Source organism: Symsagittifera roscoffensis, chromosome 8 (assembly GCF_963678635.1).
Source record: "Symsagittifera roscoffensis chromosome 8, txSymRosc1.1, whole genome shotgun sequence".
Lineage (NCBI taxonomy): Eukaryota > Metazoa > Xenacoelomorpha > Acoela > Convolutidae > Symsagittifera > Symsagittifera roscoffensis.
This window is the reverse complement of record NC_087069.1, coordinates 4,986,835-5,009,549: the sequence shown is the minus strand read 5'-3', so window position 1 is coordinate 5,009,549 and position 22,715 is coordinate 4,986,835. Positions and strand designations below refer to the sequence as shown.

Below are 22,715 nucleotides of genomic sequence, written 5' to 3'. Positions count from 1 at the left end.
CCCGCCCATGTTGCCTTTGTACCCTCCAATGTAGCATTGTCTTATAGCATCAGCACTAGATTGCCTTCATAGCCAATTAGAGCAACATTTAGAAGGCTTCATAGCCAATAAGTGCAATCAATTTATTGCCCAAATAATATAATTTCATACAAATAATTAAAACAATTTGTTTTACCGCAAAACATATATGAAATACGTAGGTTTTAAAAAAAGGATAGTTCTCAAAGCACCTCTTTTTTGAGAGAATAGTTGACTTATCGGACCAAATTAACATACCAATCCAACCAACCCCCCCCCCGCCCCCCTCATAGCAGCCCCCTCCCCATTAACATACCACCCCCTACCCTTCAGAGCAGTTTGCAGTTGGAAGAAAGCTAACTTGATCCGACTTGTCTTTGGATTAAAGAGTCGTCGCGGAAGGACTTAATTATGATACTTAATACGGATATAAGGAAGGGTAATTCAATTCATTAAAAATTAAAAGCTGCTCTTCAATTCCAAAATGACCATAATTAGATTCAAAAATAGCATTTTTTGTTTTTCATTTCGAAAACTCAAAAAACCAAGAAAAGGTGAAAATAACCAAGAGACGAATACTCATTGGGGCGAACAAAAAAAAAAGTCAACACAGATTTGATCAATTAAGTTAATCTTTTTAAAAACAAATATCGCTTGCGAGAATCTTAAGGAGACATTCTATACTTACTTTGAAAATAATTTCTTTTCAGTTTCTGATTTTGCGACTAAGTTATTGCAATCGCAGGTTTGAAATGACTCGAGGATGAATTCAACCAAATAGAAAACAGTCCAAATAAATTGGACAGGAAATATGCAGACCGCTTTGCAAACATAAGAAGACTGTTATATTTACTAATAAAACTGATCAATCATATATTAGTAATAGTTTTGGTCAATTTTAGGTTCAAGGTTGATTTTATAATCTAAGATCGTCTCATGTGGAATTTGGAATACTTACAGGAGCGGATTTAGGAGGTACGCCTCCTTCTTTCAGGGATTCGACCCCCTCGCCAACCAACAGGTCCTCCTTTTGGTATTATTTTACGGGGAACTGAAAAACACCCCTCCATCAGCGGCCATGCTCAAATTTTTTACACATTGAATTATGGCCATGGGAATAGTCAAATTTTTTTAACCGTTTTTTGACTAATCTTTTTAAATTTTTCTGAAAAGCTACGCTTCCAAATCTGAGGTTGTGGGTTCAATAAAGATAACGGGTATATATATTCCTAAGAACGATGTCTAAAGACACTTTGGTATCAAATTAAACTCCAAACTTCAAACAAAAAATCCTAATTAATTAGAAACAACTAGAATTGATCTTCGATTATTAATTTAAACCAACCCTTTTAATTCCAACCGACAGAATCGAAACCAGGAAATATACTCAATTTATTCAAAACAAAGTTATAACCCCATATTACGAAACAAAATAGTCGTTGCAAATGTAAATATACCGCTGAGAAAAAAAAACAAGCAAATAATTAGTTTATTAAAACAAGAGTATTCGACCAACTAAAACCCAACCGAACTAAAAACTGTTATCTAAATAATAGATACTGAGATACCAAAAAAATCAAAACACTTCAGAAATATCAACCAAATTTCCGAGAAGAAACACAAAGCACCAAGGATGAGATAGCAACGGAAAAGAACTACAAGGTTTCTGTACAGGAAAAAAATCCAGGTTGCCCAATTGAGATATTTCAATTTTTTCTAAAATAATTAAAAACTTCAACCAATTGAACCACATCAACAAAAGAAAAAGATATATTTAACATAGCATCTCAAACAAAATTAAACTAGTAGACATCAAAAAAAATCATACTCATCCACCAGCCGCTGAAAGTCCGATAGAAATAGCCTTGATCAACAAAAACGGTAAGAAATAATGATATCAATTGGGCGCAGAAAACTTTTTTCTCAAACAGACCCTGAATGCACAATAGGAGACAAATTGATAGAAGACACATTTTCTTCTCAAACAGACCCTGAATGACCAATAGAAGACAAGTTAAAAAACATCTAAAAAATTAAGTGTCCAACCTAGATGGTTTAGCCCAAAATTAGCATTTATTTCTTCCAGCAGCAATGAAAAGTGACTGGAAAAGATTCACACAAAATTTTCAGATTTGTTAGACTCAGAAAAAAAGCCAACATCAAAATTTCTTAAGAAACGAAATAAGACGTTTACTCCTAGGAAATAAATTGACAGTAACCAGTAGGAATTGAAACACCAGAACGGATTGAACACGCGTGATTTTGAACTTCTAATGTCGACATAAACGCAACAGATGAGTAAAGAAACATTTCAAAACCAAAAATTGAAAAACATCAACCTTTTAGGAAACCCATCATAATTTTTAGGAAACTAAATATAAAACTAGAATATTCCAAACCAACTAGGAAACTTGAGCAAAACAAAAAAACGGGAATTACAAACTGTAACAAAAAATAACGTTTCCTAAATTAAAACTTAAGCTCATCAAAATGCGTAGCTCAAAATGATGAACCAAAACAATTTACAATTCAAAAAGAGACGCGTACCCCCTTCTCAGCCTACCCAATTATCAAATCGAAGGCAAATTTTCTTCAGAATATCCTACTCCCCAGCAAAGATAATATGACAGCTAGCAATCTCCTAGATACTGACTAAAAATCACAGTCAACGGGATTCTCTATGGATAACCAAAACCATAAGAAAAGTCAATCAATAACACATACTAGTCCAAACAACTATAGCAACAGATCCTTAACGCTCGACGACTTTTGTTAATCAAACAATTATCGAAACAATTGAAGAAGCAGAAATAATTGAAAACGCTAAGCATAATAGACAAATAAACTATACTATAAGAGTCGCACTTATTCTAGAGACATGCAAAAACCCCTAAAAAATTTAAAAATCAAATACAGAAAAACTCTAAGAAAGCTCTTTTAGGGCCAAAAAACTATAAAAGCAGGAATGATACAATTACTCGCATTAAATACAAAAAATTAGACATGATAAAAAGATATAAAAAACTACGATAACCAATACAACAGAAGGAACGCATACATTACGTAGAACACCAATCATATCGATCAAATCGAGTTCAGGAAATAGATATCCTTCCATGCACAAACATAAATAGATTACCCGCACCGAGCGTCCACACGGATTTTAATTGGTTATAACAGATGCCCGAGACAAAAATAGTCCATAATAACCCATTTAAGATGAGAAAATTCAGACCACGAAATTGATAATATTGACATAATGATCGATTATTTTTGAAAACAAAATCCCTTAATATCTACTGTAATCGAATAAAGTCCATTAATTTTGGCACTGAAATCGATTATTTTTGCCAAGATAATCGTTCATTTTTGAAAAAAAAATCATTATAAACGATTGTAATCCATTTTTTTCAGAATTATATTCGTTTGTTTTTGCAGAAACTTTGCAAAATGTGGGAAAACTCCTGATCAACATGAAAGAACTCAGTTAACATGAAAATTCCAAAAAAAATATTAAAACTGAAAAAAAAACAGCTGACTTCAAACATGACAAGGTTTACAACCAATGCAAAAAAAAATTGCATGCGTTTTTCGACCATAAAGAAATCTTTTCCTAACATGATATCACAAAAATAATAATTCAATCAATGACAAAGAGCTCTATAAGCTTGTTAGAAAGTTAGGAAAGAAATCTAGACCATGAACAACCACCTTGAATATTAACTTTTCATGGGGAATCCAATGACAAACAAACGTGAGCTCAATAACCAGATCTGTAGCTTGGAGACTTGGTGCAGACGCCGTACAAAAATTACCGTCAACGTATTTCACTTGCTGCGTGGAATGTGGAACATTTGTTGAAAGCATGAAAAAAACACATTTGCAAAAAAACTACAGGGTTAAGCAATGATAAAGAAAAAATCATGTATAAATTTTCATGAAGCTGAACTCATAAATAAACTGAAAATTTTTTAAAATTGGCTAAAGAGTCTGCATTTTATAGACTAACGAATTATACACCTCGCAATTATCAGTTCTAAATATAAAATAAAGGAAAACGAGCCTCAGACCATTACAAAAAGTCATAACTATTTAGAGATAAATTTCAAAAAAAATACAAGGTAATAATAAAGCTTCTGATCAAAGAGTAAAAACTTTTATTCTTACTATATACTTTGATACAGGCCATAGAAGAACACCATATAAACCCAAGATAACCCAATAGACGTAACTTGAAAAGAAAACATTCCGAAAACTCTAAACTGTCTCATTGGCCTATTAACCCGAAGAAAACGCATTATGCAAAATAACCCAACTCTAAAGCTTTATATGTGATATCAAATATCAGAAAGCACTCTATTAGTCGATGAAAATTACTGAAAACAACCATGAAAATTTAGAAATTACATATTGAAACAAATTTTCTTACTCGAAAAAAAATTAATCGTAAAAAAGTTCAGCCTGAAGAAAAAAGGTAATCAGAGCCCACAAACTTATGCAATATGGATCGAAAAAAACGAAGAAATTGTTATCCCGCAATCAAAAAAATCACATAAAGAAAAAAATCGTAAGAAAATAGTCAAAACATCATTCGATACAAAAAACCAAATTGGGATTGAGGAAGAAACTTTCCTGAATCAGATCACTTTTACAGTTTTCATGCTCCTCGTTTTTCAGTTTTCCATCGCCTCGTCTTTTTCATCCTTTCTTTTGAATTTTTCTAGTCATAATTTCATCTAGTTTGGCTGCTACTTTTTGGTGAAAAGTCGACTTTATTGCAGGCGTTTTAGTGTCCGTCGGCCGGCTATCTGAAGAAACTTGCTTATTTTGTCCCTGTTTTTGTTTTCAGTGTTTTTTTCTCTCATTTTCTATTGTATTTGCTCGTGCTGCCTGTCGCTCGATTCCTCGGTTCTTCAATGCTTTTCTTTTCTTTCAATCGTAGGCTAATTGGTTCATTTTTCGTTTCTCCGGTTTTCGGCCCCCGTTCTTGCGCTCCTACTGGCAGATAGTCGCTGATCTGTTGTACCGGTACACCTAGTTATGGTCTTGATGCTTTCTGTGGTTTCGATGGAAACAAAAAACTGCCCCGTCTTAGTTAAATTTTTTTTTAATTATGATTTTTTATACCCGCTTGGCCCTCCGTTTTCTAGGTGCCTTCGGTCTTGTTTTGCTTCTGCTCAGGGGGGTTTTCGGAGCTTTAAATGGATGTTCAACCCAACTAAATCAAGTTCTTTCAAAATTTTCGGGGCTTGCTTATTTTGGGAGATAGTAAAATTTATCTCCTTTTTTCTCAGTCCTTCACTTTGAAACAAATTTTTTCGTCTAGTCCACTTGCTTTACATAAACAGTTTCTGAATAAGTATGTTTTTTGGATTCAAGGGGTGGCAGAGATGGTTTTTTAAGGGTTCGCAGCTCTGTTTTTGCCTCTCTCCATGGTGAGCCTCAAATGGCGAGGTGATCGATTTAGTTTCAGCAACAACAACAGCACTAATGATTTTTCCTTTTTTGATATTTTTTCCTTCAAGTACATTTTTACAAAATATTTAATCGACGCTCTGCTTCTTTCATCCTTTCGTGTGGGTCTTATTAATTCGATGCCATCGAAACTACAGGAGATTTGAATTTTATTGAGGAAAACCAGGTAACATTATAAAATTGCAGGTTCCTAGGAGGCTGTGCGTGAGTCGCGATGTTTTTTTTGCTGAATTTTTTTGATTCAAAATTTGATTAGTTTTACGCTGACGGAAACTTTTATGTAGGAACACTTCTATCGCTACTAGGGCATACTTTGTCATCCACTTACCCTATTAATTGGGCCCCAGAAGTCTAATTATACCATTTCGTTCGGCTCCTTAAAAACCCCTTTACATTACCAGGCTTGAGATTTTCACCAGTTTCCAGGAAATTTTGGCATTACTCTGCAACTGCTGCTGAGTTCTGACGCATCTTTAGCATCCATGTACTTCAAGGTCGAGTAAGTTTTGTTCTTCCGCTTGTGGTGGCATTGCAGCCAGTTCATCATTGTCTGTGATAACACCTTGGGTGCTACCATTATTCCTTCCATCCAGAGGCATCTCTCCCAAACGATGTCGCTGTAGTGTTGCATGCAGTGTTGGTACGCTTTAGTGATGATTACTTTGACTGTGTAGAATGATCCTTGGAACTTACTAGAAAAAGAAATAAATATTCTGTCTCTTTGCAGATGTTTGTTTTCTGATAACTCTCTTGGTGCGAACCAATTCAATTTCCAAACTTGCGCTAACGGAGCTGAGACTGTGGCAGATTTGCGAAGTTTTTCAGAACAGGTTTCAAATTTATATTTCAATCTTGCATTGTTGTTTCTTCAAATGTAGGTCCCGTTGTCTTCTTTGACAGGTGTTAAAAGTGAGGAAAGTTATGCCATTTTTACTTCTTCATAGCAATTTATCACATATATTTTTAGATCGGAGTTTGAATTTCCTATGATTGTTTTTTGCTTCTCCTTTGGTGATTTGATTTCAATAAGGTGAGACCTTTTTGCATGAACAAACGCTATCTACCATTGTTTTTTTTTCATATTTCAATTTCATTGATTTTCTCGCCCCGCACTCCTTCTTCTTTTCTTTCTTTATTCTTATCGGAAATGTATTTATTCATTTATCCTTTGAGTTGTCGTCACTCTAAAGCTTTCATGATAATGGTTTGCGGCAATTTTTTTGTTGATGGAAAACTGCATAAGTAATTTATTTACATTGTCCTCTTAGACCCTCTACGAAGTTCTTCTCTAAAGTCAAAAGGCAAAAGTGGGTCGTACCAAAACTGTTTTATTTCACCTTTGGAAAGAATTGAGATCTGAAGCAAATGTAAACTATCTTTCGTTAATTTAGTTTCGGTAGTGATTTGTGGCCCAAACAACGACTAGAAGCTCATTTTTGTTCGCCGAGTACTTTCGTTCAGCCTCGTCTAAATATTGGGATGCGATTGAATAAAGACGCCAGCTTTTTCGTCCGTGTTGATATGACATTGCTCAGAGCCAGTCGTAGCCCGAATACTCCCGAATACTCCCGAAGGACATATCCCGAATACTCCCATTTTGTTGGCTACTAAATTTTTAATTAGTACAACGCCATTTTGTATCCCTGTATGCAGGAAGCTTTAATATTTTGGCTAAGTAGCGGTCCTAATCGTAAAATCAAGACCTCCAGTTCCGACAAAAGTTGAGCAAGCTAGTGAAAGACTTCCTTAGTGACTTAAATACTTTTGATTTTAGCTGTATTCAATTTGTTAATCGCTTTTGTTTTACGTACCGGTAGGTCGAATCCCGAGCAGCTAATTCCGAGCCCCGACTAATAGCATCTTGATTTTGCGTTTTCGTATTTTCGCAATTTTCGGAGAGTTTGCTACGTTCTATGGTCTAAATTTATCCCAAAGAAAGCCTCAAGCTCGATCTTGGTTCTTTTTCGATGCCATCAAGATACTATCACTGAAAGCGTAGACCTGTGATTTTTTTTGTGATTGTGTTTTTTTTCGAAATTTGTACTTTACCAGTGGAATCTTTTTTCAAATTGGTAGACACCGGTAGACATCCCCTATTTGAGTGTAAATTGAATTGTTTGCTTGTTTTCTCTATCAAAGATACCTTTCGATAGACGTATGTAGAATCATAAGTTGTATAACAAATGTCCCCCATTCAGTTCCGCGATAAACTGGCTTGTCATGTCCACCAATTTGTCTATATTTGGGTTTTTTTACTTCTCTGTTTGCCTAACTTTGTTCTAATGCCAATTTTATACTGTCATCGTTCTTTTTTGTGACTCAGACTTGGGATACGAAATGCTAATCCGATCATTTCTCTAATTTTACTATACTTAGTATTGCAAGTTTTAGCACCATATTTTTGCAATACTTCCTTATATGACTCATCCCAAAAATATATTGGCACCCTTGCTTGATTTTGTTGGATTGGTCCTAACTTGTCGAAGAAATTCGCTTGATCCTCTACAGTACTAGTTTTTCCTATTGCAAAAAATACTGTAGGAAAAAAACTTACCCAAATTTGTTTGGCAATTGTCTATTTCATGGTCCTACTCATCGTTTTCCTTTTCTTCTTTGACTCCCTTACTCTTTTATGTTGCAGGAAATTCAGTTCAGGGGCCATCAAATTGGACCCAGATTTGACTGGTGATTATCTGCAAGGACAAATTCTTTCTCGTGAGGCGCAAATTCTTCCGATCAATCGTTACTTCTGCCTTTACCGAGCATACTGATCCTATTGTTCTTGTAAGTGAGCAACTAGTCTTTACCTGGCACCAATTATGGGTTTTCTTTACCTACGGTATATTTGAAATCAATCAAGCCAAAATTCATCACTGGTGAACACCCACATTCATTTTGTTCCCCCGACAGGTTTGCCTGAAAACGGGCACTGGGAATTCTTTTTTTGAGGTCGTTACAGATCCTCCTAATTGACCAAACTATTTGATTGGCGAGTCAGACGACGACCCAATTGATTGGTTTTTCTGATTTACCAATCAAGAAGACTTTTCCTATAAACTTTTTCTCGATACGCACTGGTTAATGGTGGTGTTTTTTCTTCTTGCACCATGCCAACTCTGGTTTGTCCACTGGTTAATGCCTCCACGCAATCCCCATTTTGTCCATTTAGAGAGGCCGATTTTTCAACTTTGTGTTTTGCTTTGGTCATATGTGAATGTGTTCCAATGTAAAGTTGAAGGCATCACAGTTGTAAACATTTCCTTGTGTTTACCGTTCCTCGAACCTGCAGTCCGTTTTATTTTCTGCTTCCTCCTCGTTTCCGGAACTACTCCGCAGAATATTCCCACAAGCTCATGTTTCGCCGATTTTCCCGTGTATGAGTTCTACCCCCCTCACACTGATCACAAATTAGGGCGAATCTGTAAATCTCTCCCGGTGACTCTGTTGTCCTTGAAAATTCCAGCTGGCAATCCAATTCTCTCATGTTCATACATCGCAGCATCCTGCTAAAGCTCTAAATTCAGCTCGAAATAACCTAATTGTTTCATTCTCCCTCTGCTTTCAGTCATAGAATAAACTTCTTTTGTGATTCACGTTATGTTTTTCTGTTGACCTTTTCCAAGTGATCAAATAACATTGGACACCATTCCCTTTTGATATTTACCACGGTTTTTTCATCTTGATGATTTTTTGAAGTTCAATTTCGACTTCATACCGGATTTCAATCCGCTTTTATCATTCACTTCCTCCGCCAATGCTCCGATTGCCGCTACAGTAAAAGTTCCATCGATAAGTTCTCCAATTCTTATAGAGAATTTTTACTATCCATCTTTATGAAACACTGGTATTTCTTGAGTTCTAGAATTCAAAAAGATACATTACTAAAAAAGACTTTTCTCCGGCAAATTATGTTCGACAGGCAGGTTGAAAGACCTTTCCAAAGACTTTACTACGACTTTACAGAATTGACATAAGCTTAAATAAAAAAACGAACTTCAATCTTAAGATTTCAAACAATGCGTTTTTGGAAACAATTACAAGACGAATCAACTCCAGTTCGCTCTTTTTAAAAAAAAACTAGAGCTAGATGACAAAACCTAATATCAACTGCAATCATTTCTGAACAAAAAAAACTCGAAATTTTTTTTAAAGGCGCAAAACATTAGCCCAAAATCCTAGCTTAGATTTACAATCTAAATGTATAAACTCAAAATTGATGACACACAAATGGATACATTACAGTGCTTTTAACTATTGATTATTTAGGGTTGTCCATTTATGTTTGAATTTATTTAACTAAATTATAAGATAAATAGAATTTTCTAGGTTTTTTCGTGTTTAGAGAAGGTGAAGAACATTTTTTTTGTTTTGCTTTCAGATAAACAGACAAACAATGTTCTTGTTGAATACTCTATTAAGCCTTTTAAAAAATTCTAGCTCAAATATTAAAAATTTCCATAGATGCAATATTAATAGGTTATATAAAAGAACTAGAACTCCGAAAATTCAAAACGTTACGACAACCTCAAAAGCCTCTTAGCAAAAACCGCAAAAAAGGGAAAACGCAGTCAAAAATTGAAAACAAAGCACCGGCACCGAGCGCCCATGGCTCACAATCGGTTATAATATCATAATATGGTCAGTATCTTTAAAATTACAAAAAATCTATTTTAAATTTTTATTTCATTATAATCCATCAAAAAAAATTACATTAAAATTTATTACTTTTTGTCTTATTGGCTCTTAATTTTTCTCCTCCTCCCCCCTCGCTGTTTACACCCTCCTCCTCATCTCCCGCCATCTTTCTTCACAGCTTGACTACGGGGGGGCATTTTTTCGTAGACTTTGGGAGAGGGGCAGATTTTCTGCAAAAGTAATCAAATTTAGTTCTAAAAAAAGGGATTATAATCGATTATAATGGATTATAATGGATTTTTAATTCAAAAAAAAATCAGTTATAATATATAATCTTGGCAAAAAAATTTGATTTCAGTTCTAATAACAATGTATTAAAATCGAGTATGTTGGATTAAAATTGATTTTTTTTCGAAAAAAATCGATTATAATGGCAATCTACATCTTTAATCGATTATAATGGATTATTTTCTCTTGGTAATCCATTATAATCCGTTAAAATCCATGGGCGCATAATGCGGGCAACCAATTAAAAAACATAAAATAGCAAGGCAAACAAATACACATCTCTGACTCTCTATACAAGTGGTGAATCCAGCGCAAAGAAAACCGACACCAATATCACCCAAGTCACCAAAGCCTTACACAAAATTTAAAAGACGCATAAGAACAATGTGCACAATTGATTGAACAACCATATACTCAACCCGCAATGGAATTTCATGGATAATAATCGTTTAAATTGTCATTTTATAGTCAGTAAAATGGATTAAAATCCAAATATTTTTTAAATCAATGAAAATCCGTTAATTAATTATTATCGATTACAATCCAATAAAAATTATGTATAGACATAAGAAGTGGCGGATCTGGGATTTTCTCGAGGGCGGGTGGTGGATTTTCAAAAAATTTTCGAAAATTTAGACGAACGTTTTTTTTAGGTCCACCAAATTAATTTTTCGAGCTCTCCCAAAGCACTGTTTTTCCACTATTTTGGGCAAAATTTTCAGCGCCGGAGGCAAATTAAAAAAAAACAGTCAAAAAAGCCGTTTTTGGGCACTTTTTGAAAAATTTTGACAAAACAATTGAGTTTTTTGGCGCGCGCTCCCCCTCAAAGTTAGTATTTATTTGCCTCAAAGGCGCCTTTAGAAAAATTTTAGGGTTGCTCGGCCAAAAATGGATTTCTTAAATTATCAAAGGGGGGATTCTTTGGGTCGGCAGGGGGTCGAATCCCTGAGGAAGGGGGCGTCCGGATTTTGCAAGTTTTGTAAGTTATCTTACTTCATTTTTAGTGCAGTTGTCACAGATTACGTTTCATAAACTAAATTTTTCACTTAAGATTTTATACATTTAAATTTCTCTACTTGCTCAATTTGGCATTTTAACTTTTTATTTAACAGTTATTTTTTTCACCATCGCCATCGTAAAAAATTACAATTCGCCCACTACGCCCCCACCAACTGCCCCTCTCCCACCCACTACCCCTGGGATATACATAAACTGGTCCATCACCATTTCTAACAACAACCCCTCTCGACTACCCCTCCCCCCTCAGCTGTTTAGGCCACCGCCACCGTATGTGGGGGAGGGGCGGTTGCAGGTAACTAGACTGTTTATACGCCAAAGCAGTGGGGTAAAACAGTGAGGGGTGGTGGTGGTGGATAGAAGTGGTGGGTAAAATAAAGAGGGATATAGTGGGGGAGTGGGTGGGGTAGTAGGCAGAAAAAAATCTATTTTCTTGGAGTTTTGTGGACTGGAAAAATCAATTATATTTTCAAAACAAGCGATTAAAATGGATTTTAAAATTATTCGATTATAATCCATTTTCATTGTTGAATGGGTCATGAAAATCGATTATATGGGTTAAATTGTTTAGCGATATAATCTATTGCAATCAATTATTTCCCATGAAACTCCAGTGCGGGGAAAGTTTCTTTCTTGGAACAATATTAATTTTAGTCTATGCTGAAAAGAGAAGGTAGGAGATTTACGACGCGGTTTTTGTCCCCCCTCAGCCTCGATCACTTTCCGCCTTCTGAGCCACTCTGGTTCCCCTTCTTCAACACTCTCCATGCATTTTGTTAACCTCAGTCGACTAATCCGATAAATATATAACAAAACATATTAGCTAATTATGATCACAGTCGAAATAAGTTTTGCAGGTTTCAACAAATTCCCACTCAAACCATGAGAAGAACTCTTTATACTCTATCAATTTATGAATATGAAGCCTCATCAAGAAATCTTACGATTTAGGTGGCAAAATTACATTTTTATATCTACATATCCTGTAAAAAAAATTTCACAACGTCAAGATCAGCTTTCAAAATCATTCATTCTTATCTCTCCTTATGGAATAGAAGAAAAGCTCAAAATTGTTACTAAATCTCTTCAAAAAAACTAACAAAAGAAGCAAACCCTAACAGAATCATGAAGTCACAAAGTCTTCATACTATGATCAGCAATGGTCAAACTTGACGTTATTTTTGACCATCGTAGACACCGACGAGTATTTCACCGACACCGTCATAGAAACACACATTTTCTGTCCCTAATGTTTCACGATTTTAGTGCACAGCACGATGACGTCATTTGTTTAATTACGAATTTCACTCATACCTTCTTTTAACATTCAGTGCAATAAAATTTCGATATAGAAGTAGCGATCTCATTTAATAATTTCAGGCACTCAGTAAGATTTTCAGGCACAAATTATATAAACAACCCTTAAACCAATCTTAAAAAGACCATAGTAATGCGATAAAGACTTCCAAACTCAAATTTATTTTATCATTTCTTACAGAAGTATAACTTATTCAGCAACTAATTGAATCAACCACGTGACAGCTACCATCTTATACTTCTGGCTGTACCTCAATGTCTGCATCCGGGACATTCACCTACACGGCAAAATTAACATTGCCGAATTGTTTTTCTACCGGCTTTCAGGCCAACAACCTTGTTCTATCTGCCAAAAATAGGCTGCTGGAAACTTTTTTGTGCTAAGCCTTACCGTATATTATATGACTTAATTAAATAATCTATTCACCCTTTTTCACTAGTTGAACATATCGACCCACATAATTCTGTCCTTTATTTGCTATGGACCAAATTTACTAAAACTAAGCTCTTTCAAAAATTTTTGATCCTGAACTTTTAATCAACGAAAACTTAGTAGAAATTTCAAAGAGTTACTTCCTACAGTAAAACAATAGCATATATTCCTCGTACATCTATTTTTTCAATCTGATACAATCTTGTGCATGGCAAAAGCATCATCAAAGTAAGTTTAGTTTTAAAAATGAGAGAAATTTTTGATTTTTGATCATTTTAATAAAAAACAATTTTTAACCAATTTAGAAAACTTATATATTAGAAAATAACACAAACTACTGCTTTGATGTTTTGAAGTTAACCAAAAAAGTCTTTCAAAAAGTTGTCCATATATGAAAAACTGGATCAAACGCCATTTGGCATAACTAAAACTATTTTGGTCTACATGAAAATGTATGTTTTGATTCGTTTTTGATGCGATGAGGGGAAAGCATTTGAGAGGAAAACTGAAAACAAATTGTAGTAAAAAAAATCGACACAATTTCCTCGTGCAGCTTTTTTTTGTCTAATTCGCTCCTGCCTCCCACTTGGGATAACTGAAAACTGCTCTAAAAATTACTCTTCATAAGGAAATCGTAGGAATACTGCAACAAATTGCTGTTCGAAATTTACCAACCTTACTGCAAATTGATTAGAACCAAAAAATAATGAGATAGTACACTCTCTCAGAAAACTGAAACCAAGTTGTCCAACCCGAGTTGAACATGAATCGAAAAAGTTTTTGATCAGATTGAAAAAAAAACTTTCATTTATCAACAATTCAAACTTTCAGTTTTTGCAGGATAACCTGGATAATTACGACCCCTTTGGAGTTTCAATTATATAATGACTTCTCGTTTTTAATTTTTGATACTTTGAAAATTGATTGCAAATTATTTACTACTAGACAACCATTCTTTATAAATAGCCCGAAAAGTTTTCGGAAACTTGATTCCCCGGATTGACAAAAAATGCTTATCATACTATTTCATATTATGAAAAAAAAACATTTATCATACTATTTCATAGACCGAAAAAAAACTATGAAAATGGCATGATTAGCATTTTTTCCATGCTACGAAATATTATGATAGGCATTTTTTCCATACTATGAAATTGTATGATAAGGCTTTTTTCCATAAATGAAAATATCAGAAAAAATTGTTTTGAAATTTTGTGTTTCATCCGAAACACTACCCCTGGACTTTTTGTCACAAGAAAACCCAGAGTGAAACTGGCAGTTACCACGCAGATAAACTGCATTTGGTTAATTTTACCACCTACGTTAGTTTTTACATTTTCACATGAAATTATATACCAAAAATGTAACTTTTTGTATATGGCTGGATAATTTTTGTTTGAAAATTTTAGTAGCTGAGAAAAAGGCCTGTTTTTTTAATTTATTTTTATCTTAGCTAATGAAATAATAAAATCATAATCGTGTTTACAAAAAAAAACAATTTTTGCGATTTTCGGATTTTTTGGGTAAAAAATTCATCCTGGACTACGTTATAAGCACAAAAAGTCAATTTTTGTAGGCAAAACTTTTTCTTAGCAAAATGTATTTTAAGCATAAAATCAAGTTAGCAACCAAAAAAAGGGATTAGAGAGTTTTTACCTCAATTTTGTGTTTTTGCTTATGAAAAAATGAATATCATACATTTTTCAATTTTTTTACATTTTTCAGCATTTTTTACCAACAAAAATCATGTTTTTGAGAGTAAAATTGCATTCTTTCAATAAAAAATTTTTTAAACTCATGTAAATTCATCCAGAAACATTGTTAAAATAATTTTGAAGATTTTTTTTTTTCTATAGCAAAATGCTTATCGTACAATTTTGATATAGGAAAACATTATGGTAAGCATTTTTTTTAACCAAAGTTAAAATCATGTTTTTATTGAGCAGAAAGATTCAAAAGATGGAAATAGAACAGAAGTATTTCTCTAAAAACGTTCAAAACAGTTTGTAAATTTTGTATGAAAATTGTATGATAAGCTTTTTTCCATAGTCATCATATATGAAATTGTATGATAAGCATTTTTCTTTTATGGACGTCAACCCGGGTCACTTAAAGTCAAGTCAAGTCAATTCCTCTTTAAGTTATCTTTAAATAAATAAATTTCATTATTTATTTAAGATTTTTTGAAACTTCTAAAAAAGTAGAAAAAAATCAGCATTGGACTATGAAGCTGCAAGAAACTATCGGCCGAAAAAAGCAGACAGAATGGTGGAAATGCAAACAGATAGAAGTATATTATTCAACTTTTCTTGCATTCATACAATCAAAAAAACTTGGATAAAAAGACCTTTTGTCAACCTACGATCATCACTAAAATAGACCACCTTTTGCAACTCATCTAACATTAGATTTTTAAAACAGGTATGTTTTGTATATCCATAGCTGAACAGCAAAAAAACATTGGATCTTTTGCGTATACTATATATATATTTTTTTCGGTTTTCAGCTTGTAAATTTGCAACTTTTGAGACTCTAAATAGTTTGTTTCTCAAAAAAATTGAGAATCGGAAAACTTTATGAATAAAATTGAAAAACAAAAACTCATCGCAAATGGCCTAAAATGGCTTTTGCGTCAATATTTTTTTGTTTATCACTCGCAGCTTTTAAATTCGCTAATTCTGAAACCCTGAAGATGTTTTCCTGAAATAAAATTTGTAAATCAGATAGAACTAAGAAAAATTCAAAAAATTGAATAAATAAAAATGAACAGCAAAAAAGTCTATTGGAATTTCGCGTCTAAGTATTTTTTTCTTTTTCCGTCTCCAGGATTTTAGTCTGCTATTTCTGAAACTCTAAAGATATTTTCTTGTCAAAAATGTTATAAATCAGATAAAATTATAAATGTATGAATATACTTCAAATGGCCTAAAATTTGAAATAATCTCTGAAAATCTATTCTAGCCTTCTATTCACCATTTGTACAAAATCAAGTGATCTGATCTGATGAAATGTTTTGTAAAACAGTTAAAACGCATTTAATTATATACATTGCGAATGAATTTACAACTACAAGGAAAAGTTAGACAATCATCATATTAAAAAAAAGTTTTTTAAAAGCTTTCACTGTGATAATACTTGTTTGGGGCCTTTGCACTCTCGTTCATACTTTACTTTATAAGAATAACCTACTAAATTTTTATGGTTCTTCTAAAGCTATATCATATGGTTTTTCTATGAAAGCAGTGTTTCAGAAAATTATCTTAGCTTGGAGGAAAGCTGTCCTAACCAAACACCAAACAAGTCATATTTGTCCTCCTGTGAGTCTTCAGGCTTCACTGAAGGCACTAGTACGAATGATTTCTCCCCAAGTATTTCTTTTAGATTCACTTCGAAAATTTCAGGCTTGTCGAGCCAAGATATCTTTTGCATTGTGCGGAAATTCCCTGCGCTGTCCTTTAGAATGTAACTCACTGCTTTGACTGAAGCGGACCAGACAAACAGATAGTTATGATAAGTAGATATACAGTCAATAGATTGGACTTGGTGCTGCTGGGCTTGGATTTCTGGTTTTTGCTGAACCTTTTTCATGCAGGTATCAACACTTATGATTTTTTGGTTTGCATCTACAAAACACATTAGATTTGAATTAGAACAGCTCATTCGAATAAATGGCTTCTGCTCACACTCAATTTCACACATATCGTCATGAGTAAATTTAATCTTCTTTCTTTCTTCGTCCCAATATGACCATGCAATAGTATTACTATAGTTACAATACGGCCATAACAGAGAAATAATGGCAGGCTGTTCAAAAACCCTGAAAGTTTTCTGGCTGATATCAAACAAAATCAATATACCAGTGTCAAACTTGATCAGTACTTGATACCCCATAGGAAACACTCTCTTTACTTTTAGATTTGAAGAGACAGGAAGAGTGTACGAAGAACTGATTTGGCGCTTTGTTCCATAACAATCTACATCTAGTTTTGATATTTTGAGACCTCCGTGAGGATCTTTATGGAATTCATGAGCTAGAGCCTCATCAGCACTCAGAGACGGAGCTAAGAAAACTGTAGTTTCTTCTGTTATTCTTTGTTCTTCGACAGCTTTCAAAATATTGATCTCGGAATCCTTGATTAAGTAATCCAATGAGTTCACATCGACAATAGTTAATTTAACTTCTTTTGTCATCGAGCGCTGATAGGCTTTGTTCAACGTCTCAATCTCGAGTCGTATTTTGGGCAGTGTTTCTATAAGTGAAGCAGTAGACATACCCAACAATGTTCTACACTTTGCCTGCATATTTCCCAAATCAACCACATCATTATTCAACTCATTTTCTTCTGCTATGATTCCCTCGAGTTTTCTGTCAAGTATTTCATCGGTTTTTAACTTAATTTGGTTCAATTTCGCATCAACGAATTGCTTTAGGTTTTCTATCTCTTGGCGTTTTTCTTCCACTATTTTAGATAATTCTTCTTTCTTCAACCTCAACGGTTTTTCTTTCACAGTTTCTAAATCCGTCAAAATTTCGTGAATCACTTTTTTCAACTCTTTGTCTTTTTCGGCAAGAGTTTGAAATTCATGCTTACTATGATAACTAACACACTGCGAGCAGAAAGCAAGATCGCAGGTCCTGCAGTACTGGAGTCTCAGTATCTTATGCTCTGTGCAAATTAAAGGTTTGTTGCCTTTGGCATCAGTTACGTCTTGAGCATGTTTTCTAATGTGAGGAACAATGCAGGACTCGCACAACTTGTCAACAGCTCCATCAACCTCTTGTTTTTCCGCAAAATGTGTACAATGGAAAAATTGAATACTAGGATATTTTTCGCCACACGAGGTACACTCACAATGATCCATAGTGTTTTTTACTCAAGTACCTAAAACATATATGATGTGAAAACTAGACAAACAACAAATTTCTGAAAAAAAATCGGCCTGAACGTTATAGGAAGAAAAAGTGTTATTTTTATTTGACTTATAAAAAGTAACGCTATAAAAAAAACGTACCATAAGACGCTTGAGGAAAAAACGTACAAAAACGCTAGAAAAGTAACGCTAGAAAGTAACGCGCTTTCCAACCGAAATCATTGTTGTATTCAAGTATTCATCAAATAGTTTTGTATTAGTTAGGTGCTGCTTTGAGTTAGTTTGCAGCAAATAGATTCGAATATTTTGCTTAAAAAATTAGTTGGCGTAAAAACGAAAAAGCATAAATTCAGTCTGACTGCAAAAGTGATTTTAAGGTTGTGAGAACAATTTGTCTCCTGATTTGAAGTTTTTCATGAAAATATTTAACTATAAGGAAATCAATTAACTCTCATTTGATGCCAATTTCATACTTTTTGTGGGTGACAATTTGATTAGAATGCTAGACGGATTCTGCCACTCAAAAAAACTTTGATTCGAAAAAGTGGTCAACAGTTGATACCATTTCTTACTTATTGTGGCTAACAATTTCATTAGATTGCTCACTAAAATTTGAACTAAATCAAAAAATGTAGTGAAGTAAGAAAAAAAAATTTTTTGAAAAATTCAAGCTCAAACGAAATATCAAAAAGTAGCAACATTGGAAATAATTATTTGATATTTTTATTAAGTTTTAATGAGTAATCAATAATGTTTCCAATTTGAGAGCCATATTATAGAAGACGTGATCAAAAACGACCAGATGTTTCATAGCTGGTCAGTAATTCTGTAAAATTTAGAAAAAAAACTCTATAAGAAAGAATCAGTAATTTTACAGAACTCATACTCACTTAGCTCAAAATAATACAAATCAAATGCATGCCATACAATTACTTAAATACGTTGCGGCCGATAAATGTGCAAATATTGAACATAATATTAAATACAAAGCTCAATTAACAAGAGTTAGCAGAAACTATCAAAAAATACATAAAAAATTTATCAAATTTAGGTTCCTCTGAAAGCACAATTTACGGACTATAATATGCTATAACGGACATGATAAACAAAACTGCTCGTATCAAGGAGAAGCCCTGAATGTTCCGACTGACTTTTGAGGTTTATGGAGCAGTAATAACTAATTTAATGAAATATAAAAGGAAATTTGTTTTTCTAAATTTTGAATTTTGTAATGAAAATCATCGCCCACACGCCATATTAAGTACAAAAGGATAGATTTCGTTGCTTGTAACGAATCAATTATGGCAAATAAGCTTCGTTCAACCAATTTGGAACAATTTCTAAGACGGATTAAATCTCCGCTCACGCGTTAATAGCTCGCACTATCTCGTGCGTTAATTGTCCCAAATTAGTCAAAATGGCCAAATTGGCAACCTTTAAACCCTCATAATATTACTAAAAAAGATCACAGGTGAAATATCTTTTCAAATTTAAGCTCAGGACAACAATACTTTTTGAATGATATAATAAAAATTCCGTCAAAAGTGGCTAGTTAAAAAGTCGAAATTTGTCTGAAGAAGAAAAAACCCACCCGAGCACAATATTCCGTTACTTTTGTATTGAAAGTCGGAACAATAATATGCTTTTGGTCAGAAAAGAAACATAATTTATGTCAAGTCAGAACGTTTAAGTCTTATATAAGACATGGAACTGTTATTGAGCAAGTTCATAATGTGAGTGAGTCTTAAGTGAAAAATTGTTTTGATCATAAACCGAATACGAGATCTCGAGTTAGAGATGAAATTGAAAAAGATTTTTATAAGTTATACAAAATCTTCTACGGTAAGACGGAGGAAAGTGTTAGAGACAGATTGAGTATTGAACTTGACAAAACTAAGATGAAAGAAAAAACTTCATAATGGCAAAAAAAATTTTAGAATACATAAATCTTACGATTAACATGATTCCTTTAATATTAGGGAAAAACTGATTTTCAAGAAGTGAGAAAGAATTCATCAGTATTTGATCCTAGTGAAAAAAAATAATTTTATTTAAAAAACTTTTTCAGTAATGAAGGACTAGACATTCAAAGAAGAGAGACCTTTTCATTTTTTTTCATCGATATTTTTATCTATGTTTCTGTTCTTTTTCATTTTTCCTATTGTTTCTCATTTCAGATTGGTTTGTCGTTTGTTTTTGCTTAAATTCTTCTTTCTAAAATATTTTTCTAATCAATAAATGTCAAAACTTCGCCGAACTTTTATCAATTGTTATCCATTTTCTTAGGTCAAAAATGAATTCAGGTAAAAAAATTGTACAACCAAAATAAACAAGCACTGTTACGTGCTCGATTCGTAAACTAATTTATGCTCATAGACAAAATGTTGTTGCGCCATTTTGGAGGCCATTGTTCCACTGGAATAAAATGCGGCTTTTTTATTTCTATTAAACCCCCCGCAAAGTTGAAAAGTTTGGTTTAAAAAAATTTTGTTTATGAGATATCGGGCTTCAATAGCAAAAAGTTCAAAGTAAGGTTATGTTTGTGCGGAATTTTTTGTGCAAAACTGTGTAAAATCAAATGATATACTAAAGATTTAAAGATTCGTTTTAGTTGGTTCTTCATAGTTGTTAATGGTATTCGCAAAACAAGCTGTCTCTATAATAAATTATTGGCTATAAGATTTACGAAATAATATAGTTTGTAGCGGACAAGTGAACAAGAGATACATTAGGAACAGGAAAAGACCGCCAGTAAATTCTTTCTTTTCAATGTTTCTAAGTTAGTTTTGCAAAAGGATTCCATGTGCTTTGGCTGATGCCGGCTGAAATGGCATTTAAGTTTGAGTTGCAGAATGACTTATGACATGTAAATTATTGTAGATACTAACCTTACAAACGGGGAAAGTTTTTGTTACCTAAACGTAAGCAAAATTGTTTCGTGTAGAAGCGTAATTCATTGTTCATAAAGAAACTGAGACGACTTAATCGTGACAAACGATGAAAAAACAATCAGTATATTTTTCCTTAAAAGACAGATTGTTGGTCCTGTGGTAAAAGCAATCCTTTATTTCTTGTTGTTTTTTTGTTTTTCGGCCAAAACAGTTCGAGGCCAATTTTTGAACCAAGCGTGATATATGTATTTAAGTGAAATATGGACAAAGAGGACCTAAAAACAACTGTGCATGGGGGCATTTTCACCAAAAAATGCGTTACAATTTGAGATGGAGATAGAGAAAGAGGTGAGCTGAAGAACAGTAGAGTGTCAAAATTATGCGGGAAAGCATCGGTACGTCTACGACTCATTAGCAAGCATCAAACTCCACTTAGTGAAATGTGAACCTGTTAATTGGGTTGGAGGCTATAGATTCAGGTTAAAGGTCACAATTGTGAGGAAAACCTAAAACTGAAACAGTTTAGAAATAGAAACATTATGCGATAGTTGAAGTTTAAGGGTTAAGTTTGCAAAGCCTTAAAAAGTTCGGACAGTTATTCCTACGGATGAAAATAAGTTTCAGAAATTGGCCGAAAGTTACTCGCAAGTTTGGGGAGAAATGTAGCAGTGAAGAGTTCAAGGAATTCACGATTCGAATTGTATGGTGTCGAACCGTCAAAGAACTGGAGAAGGTGAATCTGGGGGAAAATAGCTGAGAAAAAAACTGTCAAACACTTTGCGCGAGCCCAGATTCGCTGTTATCTCAGAAAACTATGAATCTGTAGAATATTAAAAAAAAAGTAATCTTTCACATTCACATCCAAGCCATTTAAACTCCTTTATGTATTTTAAAGTGACGCCAATGATGCCGATTTTTCAGGAAAAAAAAACTCAGACGGATTGATGTATATTCTAAAGAGAATTTTTCTCCGCGGAAGGTAGCCATATAAAACATATTGGGAAACAATATTCTCCCATGAAGGCTCAAGAGAAATGAAAAGTTTAGCTGAATGATATAACGAAAAAAAAATGGGGCACCCCAAATTTCACCAATAAAACGCAAAGTTCAAGAAATTCACCCTCTCAGAGATTTATACGAAACAAAAGTAGCTTGCCATAGGGATTTTCTTCAATCGTAAGTAACTGTGAAAGGAAAACACCTATTCATTTTTTGAGGCTGAGGAACTGTTCCGATGTGCATACTTACACCTCAGTAATAGTATACACACCGTTTTTTTTCTGCAAAAACATCGACCGCAAAAACGGGCAATACAATGAAAAATACAATAAGTTAAGAAGCAACTGGCAAGCAAATTTATCGCAACAAATTACAGATTCTGAAAATCAAAAAGCTGTCCAAAAACATAGCATTAGCGTTTAGTGAAAGAACTAATGACTCAATTTGGTGTTTGAGTTTTGATTTCAAGTATGCGTATTTGCAAAAAAAACTGGGAGCAAAAATAAGCTAAAAAAAATAACTCGAGTATATGGGGAAAGTTTACCGTCGCATATGGCTAAAAAACGAGTTATCATGGGCGATGTGACCATTGAGTTCACAAGTAAGCGGGAATCAACGTTGATTCATATGCCGGAAATTATTGTGTATAAGAGAAACAATATGACAGCAGCCCGGTGTTCGGCGGAACGCCAGCGACGAGACAATACAAATGTGCTTTTAATCGTTTAGAACGCGCGTTTAACGAAAAAAAAATATTTGGGTTTTCTGCG

The 22,715-nt window shown here is 33.7% G+C and overlaps 1 protein-coding gene across 1 annotated transcript in view; it reads right to left on the bottom strand.

Moving 5' to 3' along the window:
• The window catches only part of LOC134853431 (uncharacterized), a 37,198-nt gene that overhangs the window by 3,311 nt on the left and 11,172 nt on the right, over positions 1–22,715 (bottom strand). Inside the window, exons 2-3 of the mRNA XM_063869429.1 lie at positions 16,470–18,066; positions 5,961–6,185 (exon numbers count right to left, since the gene is read on the bottom strand). Of these exons, the coding sequence (XP_063725499.1) occupies positions 5,961–6,185; positions 16,470–18,046 (1,802 nt within the window). The 5' untranslated portion in view covers positions 18,047–18,066. The remainder of the gene's footprint in view (positions 1–5,960; positions 6,186–16,469; positions 18,067–22,715) is intronic.